This window comes from Haliotis cracherodii, unplaced genomic scaffold, assembly GCF_022045235.1.
Source record: "Haliotis cracherodii isolate W230 unplaced genomic scaffold, xgHalCrac1.p SCAF_3, whole genome shotgun sequence".
Classification (NCBI taxonomy): domain Eukaryota; kingdom Metazoa; phylum Mollusca; class Gastropoda; order Lepetellida; family Haliotidae; genus Haliotis; species Haliotis cracherodii.
This window is the reverse complement of record NW_027266286.1, coordinates 23,904,978-23,926,295: the sequence shown is the minus strand read 5'-3', so window position 1 is coordinate 23,926,295 and position 21,318 is coordinate 23,904,978. Positions and strand designations below refer to the sequence as shown.

Sequence of the window (21,318 nt, the reverse complement as noted above, 5' to 3'; positions counted from 1 at the left end):
AATTCATTTAGGAATGCCACCTGTGATTTTGCTGCCTGTAAATATTACTTTCAACATTGTCTATTACATCCCAGAAACTCTACACTGCATGAAATAGCACATTTCCATGAGTGCCCTCATGATTGGAATAAGGTGTGGATTTTTTTTCTTTTGCCCATAGGCGACATTTCCTGAGGAAAATAATATTGGCATGAGAAACATGTCTTTATATGCCAAGTGTTAGGAATGTATGCTCATATGTATGCTCATAAAATGATTTAACTCAGTGAATTCTAAGCGGTGCTTAAGTGTAACGGAATGAGAAAATTATAAGTGATCAGTTTTATACAGGTTTGAAATTAGTATATATGTTTTATATATTCCCTCAGTTAAGTAAGTGAAATATATCTATTTAAGATTAATTGATTTAATTGAGAGTGCTCCCAATACAAATTATAACAGCAGCTGGGCTATCATTACCATGGCCAGCAGCACAGAGTCATGTGTGGGTCAGCGGCTTGTGATTAACGCTTGAGAATGGCCGGTTGGCCACTGAAGCTTAACATTGTGGATGAGGTGCGAATTACTGCAGGCTGACCATATATTTAACGTTAAACGATACATGGCAGTCTGACCGGGAGGGTTAAAGATAGTCGAGACTTTGACCCTGGGACAGCGGCTAGACAGGTTGGCCCTCTTCCACCTCCGAGAGGCTAACTGCATGGACATGATGTAGCAGCATACTATCATAGAATAAACTTTGTGGACCGACAGACGGACTTGTGTTGTCAAAAGCAGAAGTATCCGGTAGAGCACCAACGTCTACCTCGGATATATGTTTATTTCATATTGTACCGCAAGTTGTCACCCACTTCAGTGTTTTATATGTAGTCTTTCTGCTGTTGGAACATCCAGAAGATGTACAGCTAAATGAATTTTTCACCTGTAAGAATCTACGTTTATATTTCCTTAAACATTCACAAACTGCACACTTCCTTTTGCGCTAAACAACTGAACAAAATAAGTTAAAAAAAAAAGAACGTTTATGATATTGATTGCCTTTATCCAATTTCTTACAATTTGTTCAGGTGTATTCATGTTGCGTATAACCAAAATATTTTTTAATATATTGTAATTATCTTAACAGACAACAAGCAATTATAGCATAAGGTACGGTGATATCACAGGCATTTCCATCGACCTGTCTTGTCCATGTGGTGATCCATTTGAAGATGCTAAACATGTTATACAAGAATGTACATTATTTCAAATTTTCACAACTGATGCTTACTGTAATCTTGTTATCATGATTTTTCAGTTGATGATTTTTTTATGATATAAATGCCAAATTAAGTAGTTCTTATGTTCGTTCGCTTTTTATATTACTGACAACAAACCGAATTGATTTTTCTTTAAATAAAACAATATTATCTTGAAAAGCATCTTGTGAAAGACCTCTTCATCCCCACTGTTTAATCCTTCACCACGTCACAGTTAAAGTGTAAAATGGGATTCACGTAGGTACATTATAAAATGCATAAATATTTTAGTCATATTACAAATTGACTGACAAATCGGTCTTTTTATTTGACAGATTGACTCAAAGTTATTGAGAAGTTCAAAAAGGCTTACAAAACATCACAGTAGATTGATTTTGCTAGAAATAGAAGCCAAACAATAACAAATATATATCGACTTTCGTTCCCTGTAAATCCTATCATTTTCAGTCACTTGGTGATTGAATTAAAGATCAAAATGTTCAAGATTCGTCATCACAATAGAATAAATTGACAGAGTTAAAAAACCTGAAATATGTAGGTGTTTTGAAAATTGCCTGAGAGAAAATTTCAGTCGTTTTTCACATTGACTGTAACATATATCAGTCTCCTTTATTATATCTACAAAATAGTCTTAATACGTAAATAATGTCTTTTGTATTGTTTCAAAAAGCATAACTTTAATTATATGCGCGAATAAAATTTGACTACGTTTCATATGTTGACAAATATCATTGTGGCATGCAAATCATACAGAAATACTGCTCCACATGATTCTTAAATGCAAAATCCTGATTATCGATCATGGGCACACATATTTTTTTTATATCAGCTGTTATCACAACTGAGATAAACCCAACTGATGAAAGTACAACTGGACACTTCCAAATTTCTGAGGTTGTGGAAATAAGAGAAATTTGGTTCCGAGATCGATCGACGTCCCAAATGATTCGTTCAAGTATGCTCATTGCCAACCTGTGTGGTATTGCCACATGTTGACTTGACAGTCGACCAGCTTGGAAGGATTAACTCTTCGTTAATGTGCAGTGTGTAAATAAATCATTGTTGTTTGTCTGAGTACAATGGCACCATCGGTTTATGCTACCGTTTTGGGAACTTAATTTGGGAAAGTGTTTGCAAAAAATAATGCAAAATATTTTGCCGCATCATTCACATACAAGCAAGAGGACCCGTGAAGATTCCGGGGTAGAATAGGTCTACAGCAACTCATGCTTGCCGTAAAAAGTGGCTATGCTTGTCGTAAAAGGCGACTAACGGGATCGGGTTGTCAGGCTCGCTGACTTGGTTGATGCATGTCATCGATCCCAATTGGGTGGATCGATGCTCATGATATTAATCACTGGATTGTCTGGTCCAGACTCGATTATTTACAGACGAATATTGCTGAGTGCGGCGTTAAACAACAAACAAACAAAAACAAAACAAGCAAGAGACAGACTGTATCACCTCTTGTGCGCCTGTGTATCAGGCTCAAATCAATCCCTTCACTCGAGAGTGCTTTCACCCTAGTCTCAAATCACTCGCCACCACTAGGCCCAAATCACTCACTCAAGGCTCGACCGTCTTCTTACCTGATTGTTCACGAAGCAGATTGCTTTGGGGGTACACGAATAGTCATCGTAATTCTATGAACGGATCACTAGAAATCACTGATGTCGCCAGGTGTTCGCTTTTAAGGTAAATCCTTGCCTCAGATGAATATAGAAATATGCCCAAACCGTAAGCTCTTAGAATTCTTGTCTGCAGACTGAAGGGGCCTCGGTTGGCCCACTCGTCTAAGACGCCGCGATTCGCTGTGCAGAGTTGCGTCCCTTGGACACGCCAGAAACCTATGATTGTGGGTTCGAATCACGATTCGCCCAAATTATGTTTCTAGGTTTGTCAGCACCATACCCGTGCTCGTGGGTTTCACCGAAGTGGTAAACGTCTGAGACCTGCATCACTCCGGGCTTTCCTCCCACATGAAGCTGACACGCCACGATATAACTGGAATTATGTTAAAAGCAGCGTTAAACCCAACTCACTCACTCCGCAAGCTGGGACCTTGTCAATATCCGGTGTGCAATATGTATGTACATGTTGGACGGCTAAACAAAGAGTATTGATATCTGGAACTGTTTCAGCACACGAAGTACACATTTATGAACCCAATTATGCACACGGAGTTATTTCATTTATTAAAGTTTGCCTGTGTTTGTTTGAAGAGAACTTTAAGTAATACCGACTATTATCAACCCAACAATTACATACTTGCTGGGAAGGTTACCAAAGATCATGAAATCATTTCCACGTAGAAATAAAATATTAAAAAAGTAATCTATAAATAGTAAAAACACACCAAAAACTATAACTGATTCATCATGTTGTTATACAATTTCTTAGATATAAACAAAACATTTTTCATAAGAAATCTCTGCTGTATACACAATCCTTTGTTCAATTCTGACAGTATCATAAGCATGTGTTTATGAATCACTATGAAAAAGGTCTCATTAGTCCGAATTAATCGAGGTATTTTTTATTCATGTGTCATCAAGCAGTACGCGCAACTCACAACACCAACTACATACGTTACCAAAAAATTTATACATTCAGGCATTTTAGAACATACAACCGAACATGGACATTTGAAATATTCTCTTTAAAAAAGTAGACGATCAGTAAACATAAGTGTTAAAGGGGAAGTGTACACGCAAAAATCAATTTCTTTCTTTTTCTAAACAAAACGCAATTTTAGAATTAGTTAGTATCTGTGTTTGAAAATATAAACTCTTTTTTTTCACAGTGAAAGTAGGAAGCTCACAATAGTGTGGAGATGCTATGCTGTTATGAGGCCTTCGTTTTTCGAGCTAAACATGCCTGAGTTATCCCCCTTAGATTATGACGTAATTGGTGCCAATTCAACTGGGTCCCTGTCTATTCTCAACGCAAAAGATATCAAGTACCAGTTTGCGGTAAAACAACATGGCCTACGACACACTCCGGCGCAGTGGTGACTCAGCATAACACTATGCTGGCTGGCATCTGAGACGCTAGAATCACACACCTGTACCTTCACCACGTGAAGCGGCTCTAACAAAGCATGATGACGTCATAATGTTTATCAATTGGCACCAATGACGTCATGTTGCAAGGGGCATAAGCCATGGTGTTTTTGTTCTGGAAATAGAACACTTGGTAAATGTGAAAACTATAAATCGTTTTAACGCAAAAAATATGTTAATTAATTGTGATATTTTTATATTTTTGTCTATGACACTACTAGGTTAACACTTTTAATGTGGAAAAAGTACAAGAAAAATAGGTTCATTTCCGTGTGAACTTGCCCTTTAACAAGAAATATTAGAACAAAGATGTGTTGACGAGAAACATCCTACATGTTTGTAAGAAGGTTTATGTCTGTAAAACTTGACACTAAACACACTCACGTAGTAGAACCACACCACACTTTCAAGAGTGAGTGAGTGATTGAGTATGGTTTTACGCCGCTTTTAGCACTATTCCAGCAATATCACGGCGGGGGACACCAGAAATGGGCTTCACACATTGTACCCATGTCGGGAATCGAACCCGGGTCTTCGGCGTGTGACGAGCGAACGCTTTAACCACCAGGCTACCCGACCGCCCCCACACTTTCAAGAAAGAACGATTAATTTCTGTGGAACATTATTTGTGTCAATCTTACTGATCTTGTTTATCATATGGTTAACAGTTACCTGTTTTCATTCACGCAGCGTGTAGTTGCCAGTACGTTCAATGTTTTACAGTCTGTGATTAGCAGACACATTCACGACGTACCAGGTCAACGACAAGATTGCAGGATGGATTGATCCGAAAGCAGGTTTTAAGAAATCGAGCTCAAAGGCGAATCAAATTTGCTGCAGGCTTTTGGAGTACGAGTAACGGGTCCGTCGATTAGAAATCGTCTACATTCAGCTCATCTCCATGCTCGACGGCAACGTGTTGTGCCGCCCCTTACACGACGATTATATTACCAAAAGACATCAATGGCGTACAACGTCGAAACTGGGGTAATCGTCGCTGGCCTCCTGTTTTATGTTTTCAAATGAGTCCCGATTCACTTTGCACTTCCTTGATGGGCGTGGTCATGTCTGGCGACGTCGAAATAAACGTCAAGTCAACGTCAACTTGAAATCTCATGACAAAAAGGAGAAAGACAGACTCCCTCAAATCACCTTTGGGAGACTCATTCGCAGTATGCCTCTTCGAGTGGATGAATGTTGGCGGTATTACGCACGACTGATTCAAAAACGTCAACTTTGACATTTCCAATCGTACACCTGTCGTCCTTCAGGATCATTGGCGGTCATAACATCTACTGTCATTCCTCCCTACCGGTTGTTAAGTGTTCCCAGTTCCTTCATTATTGCCATGCAACTATCACGAGAAACTAATATCTCTTACAATTTTGGAAAGTTTACGTTATTTCCGAGTATCCCTTTCTTTTTTAGAGTATAGTCAGGGGAGTCAATTTGGCCTTCGAGGGTGGTGTGCCCTGACCATTGGGGGAGTGCTCTCAGCCTTGACTCAATACACTCTAGAGTGATCCCAACCGGTCGGGTCTGATCTCAGTCTTGGTCCAAGTCAGTCGAGAGTGATCTTAGCCTAGGTCCAAGTCAGTCGAGAGTGATCTGAGCTTAGACCCAAATCAGTCGAGAGTGATCTCAGCCTAGGTCCAAGTCATCCTAGAGTGATCTCAGCCTAGGTCCAAGTCAGCGGAGAGTGCTCTCAGCCTGGACCCATGTCAGTCGAGAGTGATCTCAGCCCAGGTCCAAGTCATCCAAGAGTTATCTAAGCCTAGGCCCAAGTCACTCTAGGGTGATCTCAGTCTAGGTCCAAGTCATCCAAGAGTGATCACAGCCTTGATCCTTGTCAGTAGAGAGTGATCACAGCCTAGCCCCAAATCACTCCCGAATGATCTCAGCCTAGGCCGAAGTCACCCCAGAATGAGCTCAGCCTGGGTCCAAGTCAGTGTAGCGTGATCTAAGCCTACGTCCAGATCAGTCGAGAGTGATCTCAGCATTGATCCATGTCATCCAAGAGTGATCTTAGTCTAGGTCCAAGTCAGTCGAGAGTGATCTCAGCTTAGACCCAAATCAGTCGAGAGTGATCTCAGCCTAGGTCCAAGTCATCCTAGAGTGATCTCAGCCTACGTCCAAATCAGTCGAGAGTGATCTCAACATTGATCCATGTCATCCAAGAGTGATCTTAGCCTAGGTCCAAGTCAGTCGAGAGTGATCACAGCCTAGGCCCAAATCACTCTCGAATGATCTCAGCCTAGGCCGAAGTCACTCTAGAGTGATCTCAGCCTGGGTCCAAGTCAGTGTAGCGTGATCTTAGCCTACTTCCAAATCAGTCGAGAGTGATCTCAGCCTAGATCCAAGTCACTCAAAAGTCATCTCAGCCCAGGTCCAAGTCACTCTAGAGTGATCTTAGCCTAGGTCAAAGTCAGTCGAGAGTGATCTCAGCCTAGGCCCAAGTCACTCTAGAATGATCTCAGCCTGTGTCCAAGTCAGTGTAGAATGATCTCAACCTTGGTCCAAAATTAGTCGAGAGTGATCTCAGCCTTGGCCCAAATCACTCTCGGGTGATCTCAGCCTAGGTCCAAGTCACTCTAGATTGATCTCAGCCTAGGCCCAAATCACTTTAGAGTGACCGGTAACACACCTGTCAAGATAATGGACGGGTATGGACACTGACGCAAATGTGTGCATTTCTACAACATTTCCACACATCCTAAAACTAAGCATACATGTAACTAGAACCAAATGATTTGGAATACTTGGAAATGTGTGTTTACATTTATACCAACACAATTTCAAACGTCAGGAAATGGGCTTTTTCGTGTCGTGTTTTGACAAACGGTGTATACTTATACTTTACTTTATACTTTACACGAATGCGTGTCACCACAAAGACGCTTTAAGAATGTTGACATAATACTTTCCATCCGCAGACCACATTATCATCAGCAGCCACACTTTCCTCACTTGATGGCTGAAGATTTCACTAAATATGTTATTTAGCTCACTCTGAATATACCCGGTGAGCAACATTCCCTTAGCGCCATTCTTCTCATTGTGAAACCGAAAGCTTTTTCACAATTTGAAGGCAGTCAAATACAGATTCAAGGGAATACATATTAAATATTCAAAACGTGGTATCATACGTACTCTGCGTTCGGGGGCAAGTTCCGTATGATTAAAAACAAATGTTGACAGACTGTAAACGGAACAGAATTGTGAATGTGTTCTGTTATCATTTTACAAACGCGTCACTCATCGCAAATAAAAGTTATGAGAGGGCAGTTGTGTAGTTTAGTGGTTAACGCGTTCGCCCGTCACACCGAAGTACACAATGGGTACAAAGTTTGAAGTCCGTTTCAGGTGTACATGTCCTCCACCGTCTGATGACTGGAATAATCTACATTCACGTATGGCACTAGTCCACTAATATCACGCAGGGGAGGGTAACCACCAAGGTGAATTCTTTCATGGATATAACATTGCTTCACAATGTAGGTTTATTCATTGAAGCAAACTTATAGACATGATGCAATTGCAAAGATACATAAATGTATCAGCAACATACGAGTTTCATATATAATGTTCTTGGTCCAGATAGAAGTGAATACACTTTCATTAGAAGCGCCTGCTGTCTGATCGACTACAAAAATGGCCGAACAAATCTATCAGGTCTTAGAAATTCACGTGTGTGAAATCACTATTGACAAATACCTACTTTCTGTGGCTTTAGGTATAGACGTTGAGATATGTGAACTGAGAAGGAATCTGATCATGACAGTGAAGTAAACTGACCCAACATGTCGCTTGTTGGGGAGAAGATGGGGATGTTTGTGCGTTTGTGCTTGCCTGCCTGCTTGCCTGCGTGTGTGTGTGTGTGTGTGTGTGTGTGTGTGTGTGTGTGAGTGTGAGTGTGTGTGTGTGTGTGTGTGTGTGTGTGTGTGTGTGTGTGTGTGTGTGTGTGTGTGTGTGAGAGAGAGAGAGAGAGAGAGTGGTGGGCTGCCCTACCCAACTCAATATTTGAATCTCACACCTTCGAATGACAACACGTTGTCGTTTGTGCATGTCAAACGCCGCCGCCTACCGATCTACAGCGGTGAAATTCGTCATGCGACAAAACAAAAACCGGCGAAACTCATCCGCGATCATGCCTTTTTGTTTGTAACACTAAACTGAATGTAAGCTCCTTCTTATCATACTTCAATGCAGCACTCCTCTATGGACACACAATACTGCGTGAGCCTCATCGTTACGATAGTACCAGGCATTTCAACGTTAACGTGTTGTTTCTATTTAAGATATGTATATATCCGAAAAAGAAATTAAAGGCGACTGTGGGATGACAAAAGCATGCCATTTGCTTCGATGTCCCAAATTTTTCAGCTGTCTAGTTCGCAGGGGCATTTTGCACATGTTGTATCGATGGGCACTTTGTTCTCATCAAAAGGACACATAAACATGGCGTAGTCTAGTTGATAATTGATTAAACATCATCGTTGGTCATAAATATGATATAAAACTTGTTCCCATTTCACGTCAAGCTTATGTCACTCGTGAAATATTCCGCTCGGGACATCAACTTGATATCAAATGTGAAGCTCGTTTCATATCCAATAATTATAACAGCTGAACAATTGGTGATAATATAACATATTGATAAGTTCCTTCTGGAAGATCTTGAACATCGGAATATGTCTTTTTACATATGAATATATTGCTTTTGCAAATGAGGATTATGATATTAAAAGGGACGTTATTTATTTTTTGGCATCGATATCTAATGGGAAGCTCGTTTATATAATTATTACAGCCGAATATTTGGTGATTACATATTGTTAGCTCCTTCTGGAAAATCTGAAACATCGGAGTTGTCTTTACACAAAATCATTAATATGATGCTTTTGGAAATGATCATTATGATATTAAAGGGTCGTTATGACTATTTTGACATCGAAGCTTAACATGGCTTTGGGTAATATTTATTCTAAAGGAGTACAGGTACATAACCAATGTTGAAATGAGCGGTCGATTCTGAAGACAAACATGACTGCAAATCGGATGGCACTATACATGATACAATGGGGGGGGGGGGGGTTCATGCCAACATTGTACTCCTCCATGGCTTCTATAGCTACTTCTTTGAGTGAATAATATGTGTGTTTTATGCATCCTTAATAATGGGAAATTAAATTCTGGAAAAATATATCTGTCGTATATAAAGATTTCAGGCTGTCAGCAAAACCCACGAAAATTACGATCTTTCAACTCTGTTGTTTTTCAACAAAATAATATTCTAATAAGAGCCCCCTATTTCTAATTTTGAGAGCGCCCTTGGCGCTTATTATGTCGAATACGGTATTTATAGCAGACCCCTATGATCGAGTTTATTCTCACGAAGTCTTTATTAAGACTCACGTTCTGGACGTTGTGAAAAGAAGTATACATTCCAAATTTTCAAATGTTTGTTTCAGCCGGCCATAATGATTCGAGTGGTCGTTTTCTACGTTGGACACCTAATCGATACATATCCGATACAGCCAGAGCCGCTAACGTTGTTGTTTGTTGTTTGACGCCGCACGCAGCAATATATGACCGCGTTCTGTACATAATCAAGCCTGGACCAGTCAATCCAGTGATTGACATCACGAGCATAGATCTACGCAAAGTGATTACGATGACATTCATCAACCAAGTCAGCGAGCTTGACCACCCGATACCGACAGTTGCCTCTTACGACAAGCATGGGTTGCTGAAGACCAATTCTAACTCGGATCCTTAATATTTAAAACACAGACTCTGAAAGAAGAAGTTTAATCCTGAATGAGGAAGTTTATCATTGTCGTTTGAAAAAAAATAATATCTAAATGTGTCAACAACAAAAATTACTTTACTTTAAGAACAACAATTACACGTCTAAATGTTAAAAATTAACATTTTTTATGTCTGTCAATGCATTTCCTCCTTTACTTTTGACATCCCGCGTGATATACACATATTTATTTTTTAAAGAGTAAACAATAGTCTGAATTAGGTCGAATGTCCTGCATACTCATTATTGATTCTGTCTCAAGAATCAACACTCGTTATTGTAGACTAACAATGACGAAGCCAGGTCTTTTTGAAACTATATATAAATCAGACTTGAGCACGATCAATATTGCATGCATTTCGCGTGGTAGTGTTTCGTCACAAGACTTTTCCCGGGGTATACGGTGAGGTGAAATGGGGTTTAACGTCGCGTCCAAGATTATTGCACTTATATAGCGACGTGCATGCACGTGTGTGTGTGTGTGTGTGTGTGTGTGTGTGTGTGTGTGTGTGTGTGTGTGTAGCTGCTTGTACTAATCCGGACTGATGCCGATTTATAGTGCTAGCACACTCAGGTACCATGCCACAGTTTAACGTGAATACCTCACTCAGACACAGTATACTGACTCCGAGCCGACAAATCCTTGTCTTAGCCCCTTAATGCCGAGCGCCAGACAGGGTAACAACAAGTACCATCTTTTAACGTCTTTTGCTATGACGCGGCTGGGGATCGAACCCCGGATCTTCCGCTCTCCGGGCGGACGCTCTACCATTAGACCACGGAGGCGGTCCCCCGGGGTATACATGCAGCTAATGCACTTATGCATACGTTGAATGAGTAGGATAAAATTTTAGTCTCAGCTTGCTACTTCCAGATAAATGTCAGCTGACTTATATAACTTGTTGTATATTGATCTCACCTGACTTAAATGTATGTCATCATTTATATTTACATAGACGTTTCAGAACAGGGGCAGGAAATAAACTTCAAATCAAATCATTCAAATGGACAACGCGTGTTTATAAATACAATTAAATAAAGAGGTAAAACCTTTTCCATATCCAAAAGAAATATCTGCATAAAGCAGAGTCGGTTTTACAATGTTATATCATGATCATGTGTTTAGGAATCATAATCAAATAGAACCTCTTTATTTCGAATAGAGTATTTAATGAACTGATGTGTTTCACTCAAATCGTCCTGGTGGACGAATGGTTACGAACAAATGTCACTTCATGCACATGTAAATTGTTCCAGTAGACATTATCCGTTTTCCGGTTTAACGGGGCCTGGCTTGACGCGATTATTGCTTTGAAATACATTTCTTATCCAGGCCTCGTGCTCCTGTTGTGAAGATGATACGTTGTGTTCCATACTTTATGCAAAAAAATGTCCATCAACAAATGTATCAATGAAGAAATTATCAATAAAAGATCATGTAGACTTTTTCTATTCGCGATTCTCAATACATTGCATACCCGTGAAGATCCGAGTAGAGAACAGGTCTTCAGCAACCCATGCTTACAGTAAGAGGCGACTATGCTTGTCGTAAGAGGCGACTGACGGGATCGGGTGGTCAGACTCGCTGACTTGGTTGATGCATGTCATCGTATCCCAATTGTGTGGATCAATCACTGGATTGTCTGGTCCAGACTCGATTCTTTACAGACCGCCGTCATATAGCTGGAATATTGCTGAGTGCGGTGTTAAACAGCAAACAAACGAACAATACATCGTAGATGTTTCACTGTCTCCTGTTAACCCGACTCACTCTATTGCTTCACTGCACTGGACTACACAAGCAACACTCAATACATAAAATCAGATAACGAACCTTGCTGTCAATGTTTGACCAGATGTCGCATCAACAACCAGTGACTTTTCATGAGAACATTATAATAGTATTATCATACTGTGAAGAATAGCCGACTTTCGCTCCGCCCACTTGCCATTCCGCTGACAATGAGGGCGATACCAAGCTACAACTGAACATTGATTATCAGACGAACCACAGCTTGAGTGTTATTTGAGTTATGTTGAAGGCTGCTGTGGTCGACATCGTCAGAGATAGGTAAGGCTTTCATAATCTAAATGGACATGTCTGTCAAACTTAACATATTGAAGTACGCACAAATTGTCCAATCATTTTGCTTTTACAAATTAGATCGAGATGATGGACACTGGTATATTTCAAGCAATGGTGAAACGCAGGTTTTAGCAATATTCCAGCAATAACACGGAGGGGGACACCAGAAATGGGCTTCAGGCATTGTACCAATGTGGGGAATCGAACCCGGGTCTTTGGCGTGACGAGCGAACGTTTAAACTACTAGACTACCCCAACCGCCCGTGAAAGACAGGAACACAGCGCGACAAATGACGTTGATACTAACCCGTTTTCTTTCACTGCATGTTCCAGCCCAAAACTCCGCCGTGGACAGACGGTACGGTCATTGAACCGGATCAGGAGGGAAATAAAGCTTTGGTATTGTTCTTCTGGCGGAGATTCAGATCTGTTTAGCGCTAGACTTGGTTCATGTTGTGACGAATAAATCAGCATGAATGTTGGAGCAAAAAGTGTGTTCATCTTCTTGGTACTGATCCAAGCCTGCGTCTCCATTGTCATATACATATTTGGATTGCACACAGTTAAGAACAAGACAATCTCAGACACATACAGATATCGTGAAGAACGCGACTGGAAAAAGATTTATTACCAGGAGATCAACGACACAAGCGTGAATCGACATAGGTTGACGCGAGTTGACACAGATGCGCTGTTAAGCGTAGTTCTGGAAAATAAACTGTTATGTAAAGGTGTTTCTCAAGTGGATCTTCTCTTCGTTGTGCACAGTGCTGGAGGCAATCACGATCGCCGCGGTGTTTTTAGGACTGTTCTTAAAGGCTCGAATTACAAAAACTACACTATTCATCTACTGTTTCTCCTTGGATTAACGAGGTACGATGCAAAACTCCAGGACCGTATCAACCAAGAATTCAACCAGTATGGAGACATTATCCAAGGTCAGTTTCTGGACAGCTATAGGAACTTGACATATAAAGCTGTCATGGGATTAAAATGGATCAGCAACAACTGCAGGAACGTGAAATACGTCGTCAAAACCGACGATGATGTCTTCGTGGATCTTGATAACTTTTTCCCATACATATATCATGATATACCCTTAACAAACTGTATCCTCTGTCGGGTTTTGTATGAACATGACGCCGTTAAAGTCAACAGACGTGGGAAATGGAGTGTACAGAAATATCAATTCAGGCATTACGACTATTTCCCAGTGGACTATTGCAGTGGCTTTGCTGTGGTTATGCCGGGATCTGTAATTCCAGCGTTATATAAGGCAACGCGTCTCGTTCCCTTCTTCTGGGTCGATGACGTCTTCTTGTTTGGCATGGCGCGAAGTTTCCTGGCCAATTTGAATAACCTCAATCCAGAACTTTATAAACTTAATGGGAGAACACTTTTGAATTGTTTCAACGAAGATGATAAGTGTAAAGTTGTATTCTCTCCTGTTTATTCAAACTTGATATTGCCCATGTGGCAACGGCGACAGGAGTACCTCCGTCATCGTAGTGCTTCTTGATGCGATTAGGGGTGCGTTGCAAAGCGCGAATCGCTTGTAAGCGATGTACAGCAACTTTCAGCCGCTTGCAAGCGAAACAATCGCTGGCTGAGGTCGCTTCGTTCTCAAACCAAAATGGCGGCTGACTTTGATAGCAGAACAAGAAATTCTTGCCTGGATCAACGAGGAAATGAAGAAAGGTAGCTAACACCCTATCATCCTCAGTCTGCTCCTCATCTTCAAAGTAGTCATAAATTACATCTGTTTGTCTTCGAGCCTATTCTATTACGTTCTTCTACGTCAAGGCAACCAAGCGGTAGTTGCGCCGCTTTATTGGAAGAGTGCGCACACGCTTCACAATTTTGGAGACCCCTGGATGAGCCATTAATTTGCTTTCTCTCAGCGATTCATGACTTCGACGCGCCCTAGGTATCGACTGATTGTGGTGTATGGAATCTTCGGCAGCAAATCTAGGCTTGCTTTTCTCTTGCATTGACATTTTATATTTGAATGTATATTGTATACGCAATGTCTTTAAGCGATACACAACTGCTCACATTTACTCGACTCAGTTTTGCTTGTTCCTTGTGGTGTACAATTCTGTAGGATAGCGTCATTGCTGCGGTTGTGCCATGATGTTTCCCGCGTTAGCACGGTGTAGTATCGCGGCGGTACTGCCACGGTAGTTCAATACACTGGACCACAAGCCAGATTTACATCTTTGAAACAAACACATATACGGTATCAAATGCGTACAATGACCGGATTTGCGTAGGATTCCCGATATGAACTTTTATATGAAGCTACAACTTTAAAACTTATGACCATCGTTGATAGTTGTATGCACAAGGAGCATTGTCATGAATGATGTGACCGGATTTGCAGAATATTCCACAAATGAAGTTGATACCCCAGTGAATACCTGATCATAGTACGTTTCAAATGCATTTCGTTTGATTACCCTAGGATGTAAAATATCTGACCAGTTTCGAAATTTACAAAGGTTTTAAATATGAGCATTATCTGGGGCAGAAAAATATTTAGAAATTTGGAAAATTATTTACATGTCTTTGAAAGATATCATGGGTATACTCTGTATTTGAATAGTTTTCTATGTTCGTGTTACCAGTACTAAAACAAGACGATCATATCACATTGCTTTTGTTTTATATATACTGATACCTGTGCCATCAATGCTTACATAACCAAATTAACTTCATAGCGCTAGGGGGCTGGCTTCTTCAAACAATGCTATGCTCTGTTGACACGTTCACATTTGATCACAAGTTTAATCACTACCCTTCACCAGATTGCAAGTTGCAACAGTGTGTTGGAGATCTAGAGTGAGAGTTTATTAAGATCACACCACATCATACAAAATACAGTAACATCCTGAACAAATCTTTCCCTTCCTTTCCCTCCAATAGTTGCGATAATCCCCCACGAGGACACATAGTAAAGTCCAAAGAGGACATTGCATCGGACATTACTGTCACTGATACGTAACACCTGTCTACCATAGACTAAAACTATAGAGTCTGGGCCAGACAATCCAGTGATAGACATCATGCCCATTGGCATACGATGACATGCATCAACCATGTCAGCGAGCCTGACCACATGATCCCGTTAATCGCCTTTTGCGACAACCGTGTTTATCTGGTTATTTTTTTGGGTTATAAAAAATAGTAATGATAGAATATTTTGCTTGCGTGCGTGTGAGCGTGCGTGCGTGTGTAGACGTATTATTTTACAGGAAGTGCAGATATGAAACAATGCATGTTAGCAGTTGGCTATTAACATGTTGGTACATGTATTACTTCAAGCTCTATACCGATTATTATAACAAATTATGTCTCATTTTTTAGTCTTTACTTTTATATTTCTTCAATAGTGGAGATATGGTATTTTGTATATTGTACCTTTCCTGTTGATATGCGGGAAGTGTGTGTCCCTTCGAACACAGGTAAACATCAAAGAATGAAACGTTATACTGCAGAAATCGTTCCCGATATTGTTAATGCGTTCTTCGTGTACATGAACAGAATATTGTACATGGGACACTGACAAGGTCCCAGCTTGCAGACAGGAGCTCCAAGAGTTTACGGTTTCAGTGTAGCTCTGTTTTTATCGATCTGATTCAAAGACTTGTTTTGTGTACGTAGCTTTCTACAACAAGGGATTTCTCCACCTAAGTATTGGCTGATCACAACATGCGGGGTGAAGATTATAGATTAAGAGTGTTATGAAAGAAGTGAAAATATATGTTATAAGTCATAACAGTACAAGTCAAATAGATTTACGCGATTAAACGGAGATACCATAGTTTACAGTGCAAACATTTACAAAGAATTAACCATGCTTAGAAAGGTAGATACTGGTTTAGGTACGTAACTGAACAATTCACCAATAAAGAGAACAATTTCCAAAGACGCCCATCTATACTCAAGGAATGCTGGTGTTTCTCAATTAAATGTGAGCCATACTCGAATGAAATAACCATGGTTGAGTTTGTAAAACAAAAACTATAACACAAATATATAACATGTTCGTCTGTTTGTTTGTTGTTTAACGCCGCACTCAGCAATATTCAAGCTTTATGACGGCGGCCTGTAAATAATCGAGTCTAAACCAGACAATCCAGTGATTGACATCATTGGGTTTGTATATTTCCCAGGGAGTTGAGAATGATGCCTGGAATGCATATGAATCGACTGGTCGGGGAACATGTGAGCAGATACTAGATAAACAAAGAAGAAAAAGAAAAACGGTTTTTAAAAATGAACGTTTGATCAAACATTCGAGGGCACGGGTGGCCCAGTCGTCTAAGGTGCTGCGATTCGCTGTGCAGAGTTGCGTCCCTTGGGCACGCCAGAAACCTATGATTGTGGGTTCGAATACCGGTTCGCCCCGATTAGGTTTCTAGGTTTGTCAGCACCAAACCCGTGCTCGTGGGTTTCACCGAAGTGGTAAACGTCTGAGACCTGCATCAGTTCGGGCTTTCCTCCCACATTAAGTTGACACGGACTGATATAACTGGAATTATGTTAAAAGCGGCGTTAAACCCAACTCACTCACTCAATCACTCACTCACTGATCAAACATTCGTTTATACGGCGTGGTATGGTCCGAATCAAAATCCCAAAATCGCTTGACGTTTATTATGACGCCTCCAGACTCGCCCACATTTATACACGATGTGTGATCAATTTTCTTATATCGTTTCTTGTAATAATTTTCTGACGAAACAAATTCATAATTGTTTACAAAGTGACCTATTCATGGTGAAATGTAGAGATCGAAATCGATTATCTTAAGACATGTTTTGTAACTGTTTTATGTCAAAAGTTATTGTCGTCCTCTGCAATTGCAAAAAGGGTAAGTCCTGCCCTCGCGGTACCACCTGACACTCAAACAATATGCATACAAATGTAGAGTTTGTTGCCTGACACTACACAGCAGTGCTCCTGCCATGCGACGCCGGCATATAACCAAACCAGACAATCAAGTGATGCCTCAGAAATCAAGGCACACCAAAGTGCATTTGCTGATTTTGTTGAAACGAAAAACGATATGTTAACTTTGAATTACGTCTGCTGTGAACAATAGCAGAGATTCTGTTGCTAAGAAAAAACGTTTCAGAAATATATTCATTTTGCAACACAGGGGAGGGCAGTTTTATTATTTCGGCCTAAACATTTCTTTCCTGACTCAGCACAGATACATGCTACTGAGTTTATAATGAAACTCGGGGACTTCAGTGCACCAGCAGCAACATCGACCCAGTACAAGTAAACATAAAACCAGTCTTGATTATCCGAGGAACCATTTCCAACGGTTTCTTAAAGTATTTGAAATGGCAAAAAATAGCACGTCATCCACACCAGATATCAAAGAAATGCACGGAAGTAATTGACTGAAACGTCCTACAATCACATATCTCTCGGAAGCCTGTAAATAATTTTAAAAAGGAGTCCAACTCAAGTCTACAATGATTTGGCAAGTCTAGATTGCCTCAGCTCTAGGATTGAGGATTGTTCCTGGCCCCATTTAGATTTATTTAATTTTTTGGGTAGACTGAATTTTTAAATAAGATAACTTTATTTCTAGGACTAAATGTCAGTCTAGTGGACAAGATAAAAATGTGGATACAGTTATCAAAATTATATTAATTATCATTCATTAACAAAAAACACCTTAAAATGACCATGAAGAAGGTTTGATGATGTACTTGGGCTGCTTGGGCTTTTCATTTGAATATTTTCCAAACAGGCAACTATGTTTTTTCAGAGATCATATATCGGTATATGGTCTCTGGTTTTTTTAAGCATGTCATGGAACCGCGGAAGCAGAATGTTAGGGGAAAAAGTGGCGCACTTAACATTCAACTTGTAAGGTAAGTGCAAATAGTTCGTCAAGTCCTATGTTTTGGTTAAAACATAGCAGCATATGCTGAGTTTACACTTTGTCCCCCCAAAAGAGTAGAGACCGCCTCCGGGGTCTATTGGTTGAGCGTCCGCCCGGAGAGCGGAAGGTCCGGGATCGATCTCCGGCCGCGTCATGCCCAAAACCGTTCAAAGATGGTATTTGTTGTTACCCTGTCTGACGCTCGGCATTATTGGGCTCAAACAAGGTCTTGTCGGCTCGGATTCGGTACACTGTGTCTGAGTGGCTTATTCATGTTTAACTGCGTTATGGTATCTAGTACTATGAAAATGGCTATAGTCCAGACTAGCACAAGCAGCCACATTTAACATAATGTGTGAAACTGCTCATGTTATGAAACAAAAACTATACGACTGAGACACATGGGCGTCCAAAATGACAAGTTTCACAATATCACTGTCACAACACTTGTTTAACGTGACTTCAACATTTCTGAAAGCACATTCAAAACCAACAAAATACATATCATTAAAATCAGACCTTAGTTCTCGCTACCGCTAAACAAAGATTTAAAGACATCCAATTAGGGGTCACGTCAGAACGATCTTTCATCCGACCATTCAGAGCGTCGCTTACCAGAACGGAATGTGATTTCTAATCATACAACCTCGAAACCTTTAACACGGGGTATTACGAACGATAGTTACGGGTTTAACGACTGAATCCATACAATCTAGACCATCTATTAGCCATTCCAGAATGTTCTTTTGTACAGGTTTCAAATTTGTAATCGAGAATTTCTCAAAATATGTTTCGAAGCGTAGATGCCAATTTGAAATTAGTGCCGTAAAGCACGAGAAAACTGCCTTCTGATTCGTCATTCCATTTGTCAGTGAAAGTTCGCGCAAGGTCGGTCTGACGTGACCCGTAATGGGATGTCTTCAGATCTTTGTTTAGCGGTAGCGAGAACTAAGATCTGATTTTAATGAGATTGAACAAAATACCGAGTGCCACCTTATGCATTAATGCACGCCTGAACACGTCGACGAACGGATGACGCTGAGAGTAATCCGTGCCATTCCTCAAGGAGACATTGTTACAGTTCTTGACAGTTGACTGGTGCCGCTGGTTGTCTTCTGATCTGTCGGTCAAGGTGATCCCATAAATGTTCGATGGGGTTCATAACAGGAGAACATGCCGGCCAGGGTAAAAAAACGAATGTTGGCCTTCTTCCGAAAGTTCTGTGTGAGTCTTGCCGTAAGCGGTCTCGCTAAGTCTTGCTGAAGACAATGCCACGTGGCTGTTACTGAATGAATGGTTCCGCCTGGGTCAGGAATCCGGTGTGATCAGTGATCTTCACACGAAAAGTTATCTTGGTGCAATGTCAGATAAAATGTCAGATGAAATGTGAGATGACACGCACGCGCCCGCTCTACTTATAACTAGCTTCAAGCACTTTCTAAAAAGTGCCAGACCAGTCCAGTGTCAGTAGAAAATCACAGAATAATCCACATGTTTCTATTGCGCTTGACACCCATGCTATTCCGGAAATTTACAGATATTTAGAGCATCTAAATATAATACCTTCATCACTTGCTTTCATTAAATAGTAATACATTCCTGACAACTAATCGTTGTCCAAATACAATACAATGAACTTCTACTGAGTGTCAACAGAAACAATGTAATACAGTTACAATCATTGTTCAACAATACATTACACTGCCATATTACAATATATAGTATACACACACACACGCACACACACGCGCACACACACACACACACACACACACACACGCACGCGCACGCGCACGCACACACACACACAAACACAAACACACACACACAAACAGACACAAACACACACAAAAAAACCACACACACACACACACACACAAAAGGACTGTTTTTTTGCAAGTGTAGCATGTATTAGACGTTTACCCCTAGCGTTTGGAATACGGGGAAGAGTGTACCACACGCTTGTTGAATGGAATGTGGATTGAGTGGCTACAGTGTCTGGCCTCATCATACTCTGACGGCGCGGACCATTGCCAAGGGTAATACTTAGGCAATTGATTCCATTCATTCCGTAACAGACAACATGTTGAACTCATGTTCACTCAGTCGTATGAACGTATATGCTGCTGGCCCTCTATATTTAAATCTATATTGATCTGTAGACAAGCTGAACAACAGCTGGCCACTTCTGAAGTGTTCAATACACCACATCGGGTAAAATCAGAAGCTGGAGGGCGAACCTCACATTTCGTTTTGTTTGTATATTTGTTTGTTGTTTAACGCCGTACACGGCAATGTTCTATCTGTATGTCTGCGACTTGTAAATAATCGAATCTAAGCCGGACAAACCAGGGGTTGATGTAATGAGCAGCGCCCGACGCCGTCGGTTTACCAATGATGGCACGCAATGAAGCCAGTCACTGGGCCTGGCCACAAAATCCATTTAGTCGCCTCCCACGACCAACATAGGTTAATATGGACCAGCAAAGGAAAGGAGGACCTGTTATTTCAAAAAGGTGGGAATGTGTTTGTTAGCATTCATATTATAGTCATATTATATTATATTATATTATATTATATTATATTATATTATATTATATTATATTATATTATATTATATTATATTATATTATATTATATTATATTACTACTCATGAACATTTAGCGAAATTCTTCTTAAATCACAAACAATATCTGATAATATGTGTGTTGGAATGTTTTCACCTTCATTGACCTTGTGACAACCCTTGTTCTTAGGGCGGGTTTGATGTTGGGATGAGCACTAAATGCAGTTAATATGAATCAAAGTGTCCTACATCATCTTTAATTAATGATCCAGTGTGTCTAAAGATAATCTTTATTGCACTCGACCGGCAAGAGTTTTAAGGTCCTAAAACTAAAACATATTATATATGACATACATTATTTAGAACACCACCTTGCATTTTTAAAAGACACCCTTAAACCAAAATAAGAAAAGTCACGGTGAGAGATTTACTTTCTATGACGCCACAAGAAACTGATTATTCGTTTCCAAAAGCATATCCTTAATTAGTTTTAATGTTTCAGGACATGACCGGGCTGCATAAGACCATGTCGACAAGATAACATCAATCCCTGCTGTTACTGTTGTAATACAACGCCATATATACCAACATGAGTATTCATTGATCTTCATTTCAAAGCGGCTTTCGACC

General features: G+C 40.4%; 1 protein-coding gene across 1 annotated transcript; it reads left to right on the top strand.

The window, feature by feature from the left end:
- The first annotated feature begins 12,688 nt into the window (after window positions 1–12,688).
- On the top strand, window positions 12,689–13,984 carry LOC139475933 (beta-1,3-galactosyltransferase 5-like). Its single transcript, XM_071259146.1, has one exon. The coding sequence runs from the start codon at window positions 12,689–12,691 to the stop codon at window positions 13,733–13,735; it is 1,047 nt and encodes a 348-aa protein (XP_071115247.1). The 3' UTR covers window positions 13,736–13,984.
- Window positions 13,985–21,318: the final 7,334 nt, after the last annotated feature.